This window comes from Mustelus asterias, chromosome 6, assembly GCF_964213995.1.
Source record: "Mustelus asterias chromosome 6, sMusAst1.hap1.1, whole genome shotgun sequence".
NCBI lineage: Eukaryota > Metazoa > Chordata > Chondrichthyes > Carcharhiniformes > Triakidae > Mustelus > Mustelus asterias.
The window spans coordinates 129,715,814-129,729,276 of record NC_135806.1 but is presented as its reverse complement, the minus strand read 5'-3'; the positions used below and the strand labels follow the sequence as shown (position 1 = coordinate 129,729,276).

At 45.5% G+C, this 13,463-nt stretch overlaps 1 protein-coding gene across 1 annotated transcript in view; it reads right to left on the bottom strand.

Moving 5' to 3' along the window:
- Nucleotides 1-13,463, bottom strand: part of hpgd (15-hydroxyprostaglandin dehydrogenase) — a 75,615-nt gene that overhangs the window by 49,389 nt on the left and 12,763 nt on the right. Inside the window, exon 4 of the mRNA XM_078215108.1 lies at nucleotides 10,667-10,763. Within this exon, the coding sequence (XP_078071234.1) occupies nucleotides 10,667-10,763 (97 nt within the window). The remainder of the gene's footprint in view (nucleotides 1-10,666; nucleotides 10,764-13,463) is intronic.

Sequence of the window (13,463 nt, the reverse complement as noted above, 5' to 3'; positions counted from 1 at the left end):
AAGCCACAGAGGATGTTTGTTCTCTGGGAACAAGTGATATTGGTTAGTGACTTCAGCAAGAGGAAACTCAGAGGCGGCAAGATAATGCTAAATTGGCCTTAGTTTGCTGAATTTCTGGTTCATTCAGTTTGTAAGCATTTAATACAAATCTAGCTGACATCGGAGAATCAAAGTGCTTTGCCTGATTAGAACATTGCCAAATATTCATTCTAATATTCCGGTGAAATTATTAAAAGATATTTTAAAAATGTGGGCACAGTAAGAAGTCTCACAACACCAGGTTAAAGTCCAACAGGTTTATTTGGAATCACGAGCTTTTGGAGCGCTGCTCCTTCATCAGTTGAGTGGACTCCACTCACCCGGTGAAGGAGCAGCGCTCCGAAAGCTCGTGATTCCAAATAAACCTATTGGACTTTAACCTGGTGTTGTGAGACTTCTTACTGTGCCCACCCCAGTCCAATGCCGGTATCTCCACATCATAAAAAAAGTGGATTGAGGTGGCCAAACATTGAAGCCGGTTCTAGAAACAGAAAATATTGGAAAAACTCAGCAAGCCACGTCGCATCTGTGGCGAGAGACAGAGACCGAGTTAACATTTCCAGTTGATGTCCTTTCACAGGAGCTGGATAATGTTAGAAATGTAATAGGCTTTAAGCAGCGAAAGGAGGGAGGGTGATAAAGAAAGTCAAAGAGAAGATGTGTGATAGGGTGAGAGGCAGGAGAGATTAAACGGCAAAAATGTTGGTGGTGTAGGACCAAAGGAGGGAATTGGGGGGCGGGGGGGGGGTAATGGGAAGAGACGAAGGATGTGCCTTGGGGAGGTGTGAATGGCAGAATCATGAACAAATGCTGCCCAAAAGGAGGAAGAAAAAGAAAAGAGTAAAATCCAGACCAAAATCAAGACTCTTTTGGATAGCAGCTATTCATCTTTCTACCAATTGCACCTCCATTAGACGCATTCTTTGTTTGGTTTCTTGTCCCATTCACTTATTCTGGCTTGTGCAAGATGCTCTTTTGGAAAGTCGGTGCAGACTCGATGGGCCGAATGGCTTCCTTCTGCACTGAAGGGATTCTATGATATAATTCCAGATTATTAATTTAATTTTTTAAGTTTCACCAGCTGATGTGGTGGGATTCCCACTCTCATTCCCACTCCAACTGATTTTTGTCATTTAGTCTCTTTTAATTTCTTCTACTCTACCGTAGATCTTCCCTTTTGTTCTTTTCCACTCTCTTTCACTTGTTGAAAACTTACTACGTTTCTAACAACCCAGTTCCAAAAGAGTTTTTGACCTTAAGCCTTATCTTTGCTTTTCTCCCCACAGTTGCTGCTAGGCCTGCTGACTATTTCCATTCATAATACAGTACAGGACAGGTATCCCTGAATCCCGGAGCATCACAATGGGGTCACGCGATGCACCACCTTGCTCTAAGAGAATCTATAGTATTCAGCATCGCAAATAGCACGACTGTATATTAATGACCACCTACCACCCCTTCTTAACAAGCAGTTCACCTTCATTCTGCTATCATGTTGTGCAGTGATCATTGGTTCCTCATTTTCCGCTACCCTGTTTCCGCCCCCTCCGCCTCACCCCTGATCCTCCCTGTCTGATTTTCAGCTCTTAGATACACAAGACGTATAGCCTGCCCAGCCACAAAAACCTCAGGAGGAAGTGAGAGAGGAACACCAATTGAGGAAGAAACTTCCTCACTTGATCTGACAGTCACAGGGAACAGCTCAGGCACTGTGGGAGCTTCACAGAACAGTAGAGAGTGGAAATCTGCACGCGGCAAATCACGAGTGGAGTGCGGCAAGCCAGCGAAATAATTCATGTGTCAGGTCACGGGAGGGCAAGACGTGTTCTATTCAGGGGATGTAGATGAGAAGTTCGATTTGGTGGCTTACAGGAGAATGCCAATAAGCATGCATACCAAGACCTTAGATTGGCAGGGCCACTGTTCGGCTAACAGGTATTCACCCACACGATGGTCTGTGCATGCTGACACACCAACTCAACACTGCTGAAATGGGAGCCCCTCGCCCTTTGCCCTGCACCTCTTGCCGTTGACATGTGGGGCCCTCAAAGCCATGTGTGTGCGATGACTAGCCACATGGTTGGAAATCCCACTATTATGACAGGACAATATAGAATCATAGAACCCTTACAGAGCAGAAGGAGGTCATTCGGCCCATCGAGCCTGCACCAACATCAATCCCACCCAGGCCCTATGCCCCTAACCCCATGTATTTATACTGCTAGTCCCCTGACATTAAGGGTCAATTTAGCATTGCCAATCAATCTAACCCACATATCTTTGGAGTGTCGGCGGAAACTGGAGCACTCGGAGGAAACCCACGCAGACACGGGGAGAATGTGCAAACTCCTCACAGACAGTGACCCAAGTCGGGAATCAAACCTGGGTACCTGACACTGTGAGGCAGCAGTGCTAACCACCGTGCCACCGTGCCACCCTTAATATGCCTGATCATCCTACTTCTTAGCTTGGAGGGAATACAGTGAAAGTGACTCGCTTCACATACAGTCAACAGAGCTAAACAAATCGGGACTCGGTTAGCTCAGTTGGCTATGCAACTGGTTAGTGATGCAAAGCGACGCCAACAGCGTGGGTTCAATTCTTGTACCGGCTGAGGTTATTCATGAAGGCCCCGCCTTCTCAACCTTGCCTCCCGCTTGAGGTGTGGTGATCGTCAGGTTAAATCAACCTTTAAAGGGGGAGAGCAGGCTATGGTCATCTGAGACTATGGCAACTTTATCTTTACCTTACTGAAGTGAATAACCTCACATTTCCTCAAATTATACTCCATCTGCCACCTTGTTGCTCACTCAGTAAACCTGTCGGTATCTGTTTGCAATCTCTTTGACCGCTGTTTTACCATTTTTATGCTGAGTGGACTTGAAACTGGGAGTGTTTCAGATCCGTTTTCTGGGCGTATTTTCAGGCCGCCCCCTCCCACCCCCCCACCCCGTATGCACTCTGTCTGCAAAAATATCAGTGAGCCTGTTGCTCGCTGCAGAAGCCTGTGGGTGGGGCTTAATGCACCTGAAACAAAGAACAAAGAAGAAAATTACAGCACAGGAACAGGCCCTTCGGCCCTCCAAGCCTGCACCGACCATGCTGCCCGACTGATCTAAAACCCCCTACCTAAAACCCTGCGGAGGGAGGCACTACGCATGAGCAGGCCCCTGATGCTGCACATGCGCATTAGCATTTCCATATATTAACCTACCTCCCACCCATTTCCAGCGTGAGGCGGAAATGCAGCCCTCGTAAAAATGGCACCGGTCGCGAAAACTGGCGCCAATCGCGCTAAGCGCTTTACCCCCAAAATTACCACCGTGTCACGCCCGGAAATGGGTGCAACATGATGGTAAAATCGCCCCCTTTGTATCCTCCTCACAACCTGCATCCCACGTAACTTTTCTATCATTAGTAAATTGTGATACGTTACCAATGCATCTCTTTGTAAATAGCTGAGCCCTCAACACTCATCCTTGCTGCACTCCACCAGTTTCAGGTTGCTGACTTGAAAATCGCTTGTTTATCTCTCTTCTTAGTTTCCTGTCCATTAGAGGAGCTGGAACTTTCCATTTTGCCAGAGGCTTCACAGACAAACTACACCGTTTATGAGATAGCACATTTTCCTTTGGCATCAGTGTTGTGGGAATGTAGAAAGCTGAGGTTAAGGAACGTTCACGCAATATATCAACTTTGTCATCCTGCCAATTTTGCTTGTCCATCAACAGAACATCTGATAGACGCAGAAACCTATTGTTATACTCGAGTTATCAAAACAAACTGAGAAATACAAGGAATAAAGAGTCATGGGATGCATATAAGCAGTAAACAAAACTTAGTGACTAAAAAATGTGCATGTGAGGTGGATTGGCCATGCTAAATTGCTCCTTAGTGTGTCAGGGGGACGAGCTAGGGTAAATGCATGGGATTATGGGGATAGGACCTGGGTGGGATTGTGGGCAGTGCAGACTCGACGGGCCGGATGGCCTCCTTCTGCACTGTAGGATTCTATGATTCTATAAGTACAGGAAGAGTTACTTCTGGAATTGAACTAAGTAAAGCTTCAACGATTATCAACATTATTGTTTTTTTTTCCCAGCAAGGGTCACTCTAATTGCTAGGATTGTGGGTTGGAAGTTTCTCTGGGGCAGAATAGGTAATCTCAACCTCCATTGCCACAAGTCATCAATGACATGTGACTCCAGCTCCACAGCAATGTGGTTGACTCTGAACTGTCCCTCAGTTCAAGGGAAATTAGGTATGGGTAATAAATGCTGGCCCAGCCAACCCGCATGCTATGAATGAGTAAAACAAAAAAGGATAAATGATTGTTCCCTTTGAAACTTGGCATTCTTGGACCTGTCCTTATGTGCAAGGTGAAAAGCTGTGACAGCACGTCATTTTTTAAGCAATACTCTGTACAATCAACTAACTAAAGATGCGTATCCTCCAACTCATCATGGTATGTTTTGTCTGTATAGCGTGCAAGAAACAATACTTTTCTCTGTATATTAATACATGTGACAATAATAAATCAAATCAAATCAAGCATAATGCAGTGAGAAGCCAGCTAGCATGAATAAAATAATATAATCTACTGATAGTCACAGAGGCATCGAGTGCAGAAATGGCCCCTCAGCCCATCGAGTCCACACCGACAATAACTACCACTAAAGTAGTCCCATTTTCCTGCGCTTGTCCCATATCCCTGAATATTATGGTATTTCAAGTGCTCATCCAAATAGTTTTTAAAGATTTCCGGTCTCCACTAACTCCCCAGGCAATGCATTCCAGACTCTCACCACTGGCTGAGTTAATTTTCATACAATCATAGAATTCCTACAGTGTAGAAGGAGGCCATTCGGCCCATCGAGTCTGCACCGACAACAATCCCACCCATCCCTGTATCCCCACATATTTACCTTGTTAATCCCTCTGATACTAAGGGGCAGTTTAGCATGGCCAATCCACCTAACCTGCACACCTTTGGAGTGTGGGAGGAAACCAGAGCACCCTGAGGAAACCCACACAGACACTGAGAGAACATGCAGACTCAACACAAACAGTCAGCCGAGTTTGGAGTTGAACCTGAGTCCCTGGCGCTGTGAGGCAGCAATGCTAACCACTGTGCCACCAGCCTCCCATCCATTAACTCTGTCTACACTTCCCGCTGCCTCGGCAAAGCAGCCAGCATAATTAAGGACCCCACGCACCCCGGACATCCTCTCTTCCACCTTTTTCCTTCGAGAAAAAGATACAAAAGTCTGAGGTCACATACCATCCAACTCAAGAACAGCTTCTTCCCTGCTGCTGTCAAGACTTTTGAATGGAAATACCTTGCATCAAGTTGATCTTTCTCTACACCCTAGCTATGACTGCAACACTACATTCTACACTCTCTCTTTTCCTTCTCGATGAACGGTATGTTTTGTCTGTATAGCGCGCAAGAAGCAATACTTTTCATTGTATGTTAATACATGTGACAATAATAAATCAAATCAAAATCACTGGGCCCCCCACCTCCCCCATGTTACTTTAAAGTTTATTTATTAATGTCACAAGTAGGCTTACATTAACACTGCAATGAAGTTACTGTGAAAATCCCCTAGCCGCCACATTCCAGTGCCTGCTCGGGTACACTGAGCCAGTGCACCTAACCAGCACATCTTTCGGACCTTGGGAGGAAAGCGGGGGAAGCCCACGCAGACACGGGGAGAATGTGCAGACTCCACACAGACAGTGACCCAAGCTGGGAATCAAACCCGGGTCCCTGGCGCTGTGAGGCAGCAGTGCGAACCACTGTGCTACCATTAACGGGTGGGGAAAGAAAACAACAATGTTCCCCTTGCACAGTTAACTAATGACAAGTAAAGGTTCACTCGTTACAGATTTCACTCTGACACAGCTACAAACTTGATTAGAAAAGTTAAGAAAATCCTCAGAAAGTAAAATTTGTTTCCCAGCAAAGGACAGGCACTGAAGGATGGAAGAATGCTGATCCAAAGATCACCGATATTCAGAAACCCATGATTCATCCTTCACCAAATGGACTGCTGAGTGTAATGCTCTCAGAAATATTACTAACAAAAAGTGAAGAGAAAGACTGAAGATATTTTAAATCTTGAAACTGCTGGAACACGGTGGCACAGTGGTTAGCACTGCTGCCTCACAGCGCTAGAGACCCGTGTTCGATTCCTGGTTTGGGTCACTGTCTGTGTGGCGTCTACACGTTCTCCCCGTGTCTGTGTGAGTTTCCTCCGGGTGCTCCGGTTTCCTCCCACAGTCTGAAAGATGTGCTGGTTAGGTGCATTGGCCATGCTAAATTCTCCCTCAGTGTACCTGAACAGGTGCTGGAGTGTGGTGACTAGGGGATTTTCACAGTGACTTCATTGCAGTGTTAATGTAAGCCTACTTGTCACACTAATAAATAAACTTTAAATATTTAACACATCACTCTTCGTTCACCAAGCGAAAAGGCAGAAACATTTTTTTGAATCTATCTCTTCTTCAAAACACAATGATTTGCATTCCTTTCACAACCACAGGATGTTTCAATGTGCTTTGCAGATAGCAAAGTACTTTTGCAGTGTAGACCCTGCTCTAATGTGGGAAACGCAGTTGCCAATTTACACACAGCAAGCTCCCACAAAGAGCAATATGATATTGGTTGAAGGATAAATATTGGCCAGTACACTGGTCAGAACGGCCCACCTCTTCTTCAGTATAGTGCCTTGGACGCTTTGCGTCCACCTGTGAGGGAAGAGTATGGCCTTGGCTTAATATCTCATTCAAAAGATGGCAACTCCACCATTCATGCCCGAGTCACGTGGGGCATCGGATGCGCTCGAGTTACCAGAGTGGACTTTCAACCTTCTGTTTCTGAGGCATGTATGCAAATAAGTAATCCACAGCTGACACTGAAGGCAAACATTTGAATCGAATTTAAAAACATTTGCCTTACAACCCAGATGCTGGTGATGTGCAACAATCTTGTTGGTATGTCGGAGAGTCAAGACAGTTTGCATTTGGCGTGGAGATTCTCGAGCCCGGTGCTACTGGAGAGGAATCTGCAATATTGCTACTCTCCACATTTTGTTCACAGCTTTTAAAATTGTTTCATTCCAGCCTTCATTTCCTCGAGTAGAGGCCTCGCCATCTTAAATCAGTCTCACACATTTCATTTAATTAACAATCCTGTAACCATTTTCTGATTTTCTTTCCAGTAAAGTAGCAGGACGTCGCCTGGTTTGGAGGGTCTTAGCTAGGAGGAGAGATTAGACAAACTTGTTCGTTTTCACTTGAACGGCGAAGGCTGAGAAGTGACCTGATTAAAGTTTACAAAATTACGAGAGGCATGTATAGAATGGACAGTCGGAGTCCTTTTCCCAAGGTAGAAATGTCAATTACTAGGGGAAATAGGTTTAAGCTAAAAGGGGGAACATTTAAAGGGGATGTGAGAGGCACCTTTTTTACGTAGAGGGTGGTAAGTGCCTGGAATGCGCTGCCAGAGGAGGTGGTAGAAGCAGATACGATAGCAATGTTAAGAAGCATCTTGACAGATACATAAATAGGCAGGGAATAGAGGGATATAGACCGCGTAGAGGCAAAAGGTCATTAATTTAGAAAGGTGTCATGTGTCACCACAGGCTTTGTGGGCTGAAGGGTCTGTTCCTCTGCTGTACTGTTCTTTGCTCTTTGCAATGTGTCAATCAATTATATCCACTTTGGGCTTGCTTTTAATCCAAATTCAGAGTTGTGCTTCACCCTAGCTATGACTGTGACACTATATCCTGCACCCTCTCCTTTCCTCCTCCCCTATGTACTCTATGTACGGTATGCTTTCTCTGTATAGCGCAAGAAACAATACTTTTCACTGTATCTCAATACACGTGACAATAACAAATAAATCAAATCAAATCAAATGGTCAGGCTGACTTCCCTTTTGTGGAAATCCAATTTTCTCCAGCATTCTTGACTCTGCGGCCGGAATTTTACCGGCACGACCGCCCCGATTCCGGGGGCGGGCGAGGCTCGGAGAACAGCATTCTCCGTTGGCCTCGGGCAGGATCGTGCAAAACTCGGGCGGGCACGCTGGTGAAATTCCGCCCTGCGTCTTTTTCCTCCGGTTTTCCTGATGGGTAAGACTTCCCCTGCTGATGTCAGGTTGCCCATTTTAAAATGGGGAATGGCAATCAGATTTCCTCCTGCACACCATTGTTGGGGAGTTTTGGACAACGATTAGAAGCACGCCAGATTTGAGAGTTCATGAAGAAAAAAAGAAAGCTTGCTGAGGACCCGAAACATTCTGAAAGGTATTTGCAAAATGTTTTCACACCTTCAAACGATATTAGATGTTGCATTGTAATATAGCTGTGTTTTTAATGTATCGCTTCATCGTAGGAATCTCTCCTTTAAAGGTAAGTTAACTCTCATTAAAGTACTTAGTCGAATGGAGAAAGTACATTTATGCCGCAAAAAATGTTATCATAGAAACCCTACAGTGCAGAAAGAGGCCATTTGGCCCATCGAGTCTGCACCGACCACAATCCCACCCAGGCCCTACCCCCATATCCCTACATATTTACCCGCTAATCCCTCTAGCCTACGCATCTCAGGACACTAAGGGGCAATTTTAGCATGGCCAATCAACCTAACCCGCACATCTTTGGACTGTGGGAGGAAACCGGAGCACCCGGAGGAAACCCACGCAGACACGAGGAGAATGTGCAAACTCCACACAGACAGTGACCCAAGCCGGGAATCGAACCCAGGCCCCTGGAGCTGTGAAGCAACAGTACTAACCACTATGCTACCGTGCCGCCCTTTATCGGACATGCTAACCTGAATTCTCCAATGCCATCCACCCCACCACTGCTGCTCGCGAGAACGGAAAATCTGGCACTCAGCTAAATCTCCATTCACTGCAGCGGGACCGGAGAATCGCAGCCACGAGCGAGGTCGGTTAATTCCAGCCCCTGTCAACCTGTGCTGTCATCTTTTGTACTGTGATTTAAATTGATTGGTAGCTCTAGCTGTTTTTTTAAAAAAAAAATCACTTGAAAAATATCTAACCACCTGCTCCTGTCCCAATTGGCAGGCACTCTGCTTTGAAATTGAAATGAGTGCCTTCTGCCCTTTCCATCTCGGAGGGTAATCGACTATTTGGGACAGCCATTACCAGTGAGGGGTGAAGTTTAGGAGGACGTTAAACGAGCTAGGAGCTGCGCTGTCACCAGCGAGAATAAAGGCTGAGTCTTCAGATCAGCCTGCCTCCCCCACTGCACTCCTGCACTGGCTTGCTGCTCCCAAACTGCAGCACGAACCTGACCCCTTCAGGAAAAATGGCTAAATCCTGGGCAAAGTCACACAGCAGTCAGTGGTAGAATTTAATGGCCCAACTCACAAAATGCCCTGATGAGTGGAAAATTCAGCCCTTCCTCTCCATGCTCGACCTTTTAATCTTTCTGAGTTATCTAATTCCATTAAAATGTTTGCCTAAATTACAACCCTCATTGGTGTGGAACTCTGTCCTTGACATTATAGAAACATAGAAAATAGAAACAGGAGTAGGCCATTTGGCCCTTCGAGCCTGTTCCACCATTCATTATGATCATGGTTGATTATCAAATTCAATATCCTGATCCTGCCTTCGCCTCATAACCCTTTAACCCCGAGAGCTATATCTAATTTCTTCCTGAAATCACACAATGTTTTGGCCCCAACTACTTTCTGTGGGAGTGAATTCCACACATTCACCATCCTCTGGGTCAAGAAATGTCTCCTCACCTCAGTCCTAAAAAGCTTACTCCTTATCCTCAAATTATGACTTCCAGTTCTGGAATCCCCAGCCATTAGAACATTCTTTCTGAATCTACCCTGTTAAACCCTGTTAGAATTTTATAAGTTTCTATGAGATCCCCTCTCACTCTTCTAAACTCCAATGAATACAATTCTAGCCGATTTAGTCCCTCCTCATATGACAGAGCTGCCATCCCAGGAATCAGCCTGGTAAACCTTTGCTGAACCCCCTCTATAGCAAGGACATCCTCTCTCAGATAAGGACACCAAAACTGCACACAATACTCCAGGTGTGGCCTCACCAACGTCCTGTACAATTGCAGCATTGATGCATGTTTGGCTGGACAGGTTCCATCTTAAAGCCTGTTTTTTTAAGTGGAATTACAGTACGGGGTATAAGTTCTGCCCTTGATGTGCTCCACAGCACAGGTCATGGAGACTGCATGCGCTCTCTGATTGAATCAGAGAGCGCCAAACGAGATCTATGACTCCAGTGTGTGTCAGCTATGGAAGAAAAGGAGCTATCAAAATCAGTTCCGCTCGCCTTTGCTTCTTCCTCGATTCTGCAATCAGCCATGAAAATGAATAGGAAACTGCAGGGAAGGAGGGAACCAAAATGTGGGACTTTTGTTCCAATGCCACAACCACCGTAACCAGAGGAATTATTTTCCCCCTGGGCTGAACAACCTTCCACTCGATGGCAAAGTATGTCTTTCTTTTTGAAAGCTTTTCTGGAAACTTTTGTCAAAATCGTTTTCCTGCTAAATAATCTGACTCAACAGCAACATTTCTGTTCTTAAGGAAACGATCAAAGACGCTTTCTTACCTGATAAAGATGCCATGTTCACAATAACTCCTCCTTTTCCGCCATTTTCTCGGCTCATATACTCCAGCGCTAAGTACGTTCCCCTTATCACTGAGGTCTGGCGGTTAGAAAACACAACTTAGTTTAAATCAGCATGGTTACCTGCTGATAAAGTGCAAGTCTGGGTTAGATAGTCAGCGACGCGATGGATTCCCGCATTAACCTTGTCATATACGAGATATTTAATTCCTAACAGTGACCTGTCTGGGCACGGTGGCACAGTGGTTAGCACTGCTGCCTCACAACGCCAGGGACCAGGGTTCAATTCTGGCCTGGGGTAACTTCTCATGTGGAATTTGCACGTTCTCTGCATGGGTTTCCTCCCGGTGCTGTGTGTGGTAAACTACTGTTAGCTTATTACCTGCATATGTGACATGCCTGGACACATCCCTGCCGGCCCTACCCGAGACTCCTCCCCCCCCGGTCCAGGTATAAAGGCGACTGCTCCCCACCCCCCTGCCTCAGTCTGGACCAGTTCATCGGCATGGGTGTGCTCCAAGTCTTTTGCTAATAAAAGCCTATTTGTTCTTGCATACAAACTAGTCTTTGCTCGATTGATGGTGCATCACTCTGGTTTCGTCCCACATTCCGAAAGGCATGCTGGTTAGGCGCATTGACCTGAAGAGGTGCCGGACTGTGGCGACTAGGGGAATTTCACAATAACTTCTTGCAGAGTTAATGTAAGCCTTACTTGTGACTAATAAATTTACTTTAACGCTGCCAGTGCCAGGGACCTGGGTTCAATTCCAGCCTAGGGTAACTTCCTGTGTGGAGTTTGCACGTTCTCCCCATGTCTGCGAGCGTTTCCTCCCACGATCCAAAGATGTGCAGGTTAGGTGGATTGGCCATGCAAATTTGCCCCTTCATGTCAGGGGGGATTAGCAGGATAAGTATGTGGGGTTCCGGGAAAGGGGCCTACGTGGGATTGCTGACGGCGTAGGCTCGATGGGCTGGATGGCCTTCTTCTGCACTGTCGGGAGTCTATGACATGTTTGAGGAACTTGGGCGTATGTTAGCATGACTTTTTTTTCTGAGCAGGGTTGGGCTACTTCAGGAACGGAGAAAAGCCATTAAAATGCATTGGAGCGGGGAAAATTCAAGGGATGTTGAACCAGTGTTCAACATTCAGAGATGTCCTGAGAATAAGGCGAGTTAGTTTGAATTGGCAAGCAAATCAATGCAGATTGTAGGTAATTCACACAAAAAAAGCCAGTTAGGAGATGGGGAGACTTTTTTTTTCACACTCAGCAAGTTACGGTGATCTGGAATGAGCTCCCTGAAAGGGTGGTGAGAGGATTCGATTTTACAACAGAATTCGATATATACTGGAGAAAGAGGAATATAGAGGACTATGGGGAAAGAACCAAGGATGTTGATCAACTGGATAGCCCCTTCAAAGAACCATGATGAGCTGAAAGTACTGCACAGGATGAAAATCTATGCTACGTTATTTTAAATGCTTTAAAAACTATATGCAATTTGGCCGTGCCAAATTGCCCCTTAGTGTCTACAATGGCATCGGTTAGGTGGATTAGCCATGCCAAATGCGCGGGGCTACAGGGATAGGGTGGGGGGCTGTGGAGGATTGTTCTGGGTAAGATGCTCGTTCAGTGAGTTGGTGCAGACTTGATGAGCCAAATGGCCTCCTTCTGCACTTTGGAAATTCTATGATTCTAATGTGCACCTGACTTTCGGGTGTAAAATGAGAATTCAGAAAGTTAACTCCTTAATTGTAAGTTGGCATTCCTTTGAATTAGTCATTTTAGATCGTTACTGGGATTTTAGTCCATACTAGTCAGCATATTTTGCATCTCAAATTAGTTCAAACATGCTCTGTCTTTATTTTGGTCAAGCTTTTCTGTTTATTTAAGACTTGTATTTTAAACAATACCTGATCATCATTGCTACAGTTAAGGTCTGATCTTTTACTGTTGGACATCAATGCAAGCAATGACGATAACATTGCAGACTCAGGCTCCTATTTTACAGGGTAAGCACACCGTTTTGTTTCTTCTCTTGCCAGATCACCCATCATTATGATCCCAGAAGATGTAATTTCTATCATTCAATCTCTCCTGTCTTCCACCCTATCAGAGACCTTCGTTTTGTCCTGTCCTACTCATCAAAAACCTATCACATCTCCGATTTTTCCCAGTTCTGATGCAGGGCCATAGACCAGAAACATCGGGCGGGATTTTACGGCCTTGCTCATCCCGAAACTGTAAAATCCTGCCTGAGGTCAATTCACCTTTCCATAGTCTGCCCCTCGCCTGCTCCGATTCCCATTGCGGGCGGAATGGCAAAATTCCGGTTATTAATTTTGTTTATCTCTCTTTGTAGTTGCTGCCAGGCCTGCTGAGTATTTCTGGCATGTTCTGGTTTTTGTTCCAGATTTCTAGCATCCCTAGGATTTTGCTTTCCGAGGATTACCATGTGTCGACTGGACCTCTTTGGGAGGGAGCTTTTAAAACACCAGACTGTTTAGACAAAGCAAGGATCTTCAAGTTAACTGCAATTCTCAAAATGTTAAAACGTGGCTGCCGGCAATTGCAGCTTGTTGCAAGTGAGAATGAGTGGGTACTGCCCTTCCAAAATTCACATGCAACAAAGCAAGGCATCAAGGTCACCCCCAGGAAATATAACAGGGACCTAGCAACTGTACAACAGAAGTGACTCTGTACACAGACAGATGACACAATATAACCACGGCCTAAAGCAATTTTCCTCAAACAAATGCGGTAGCATGAAAAAAATATGT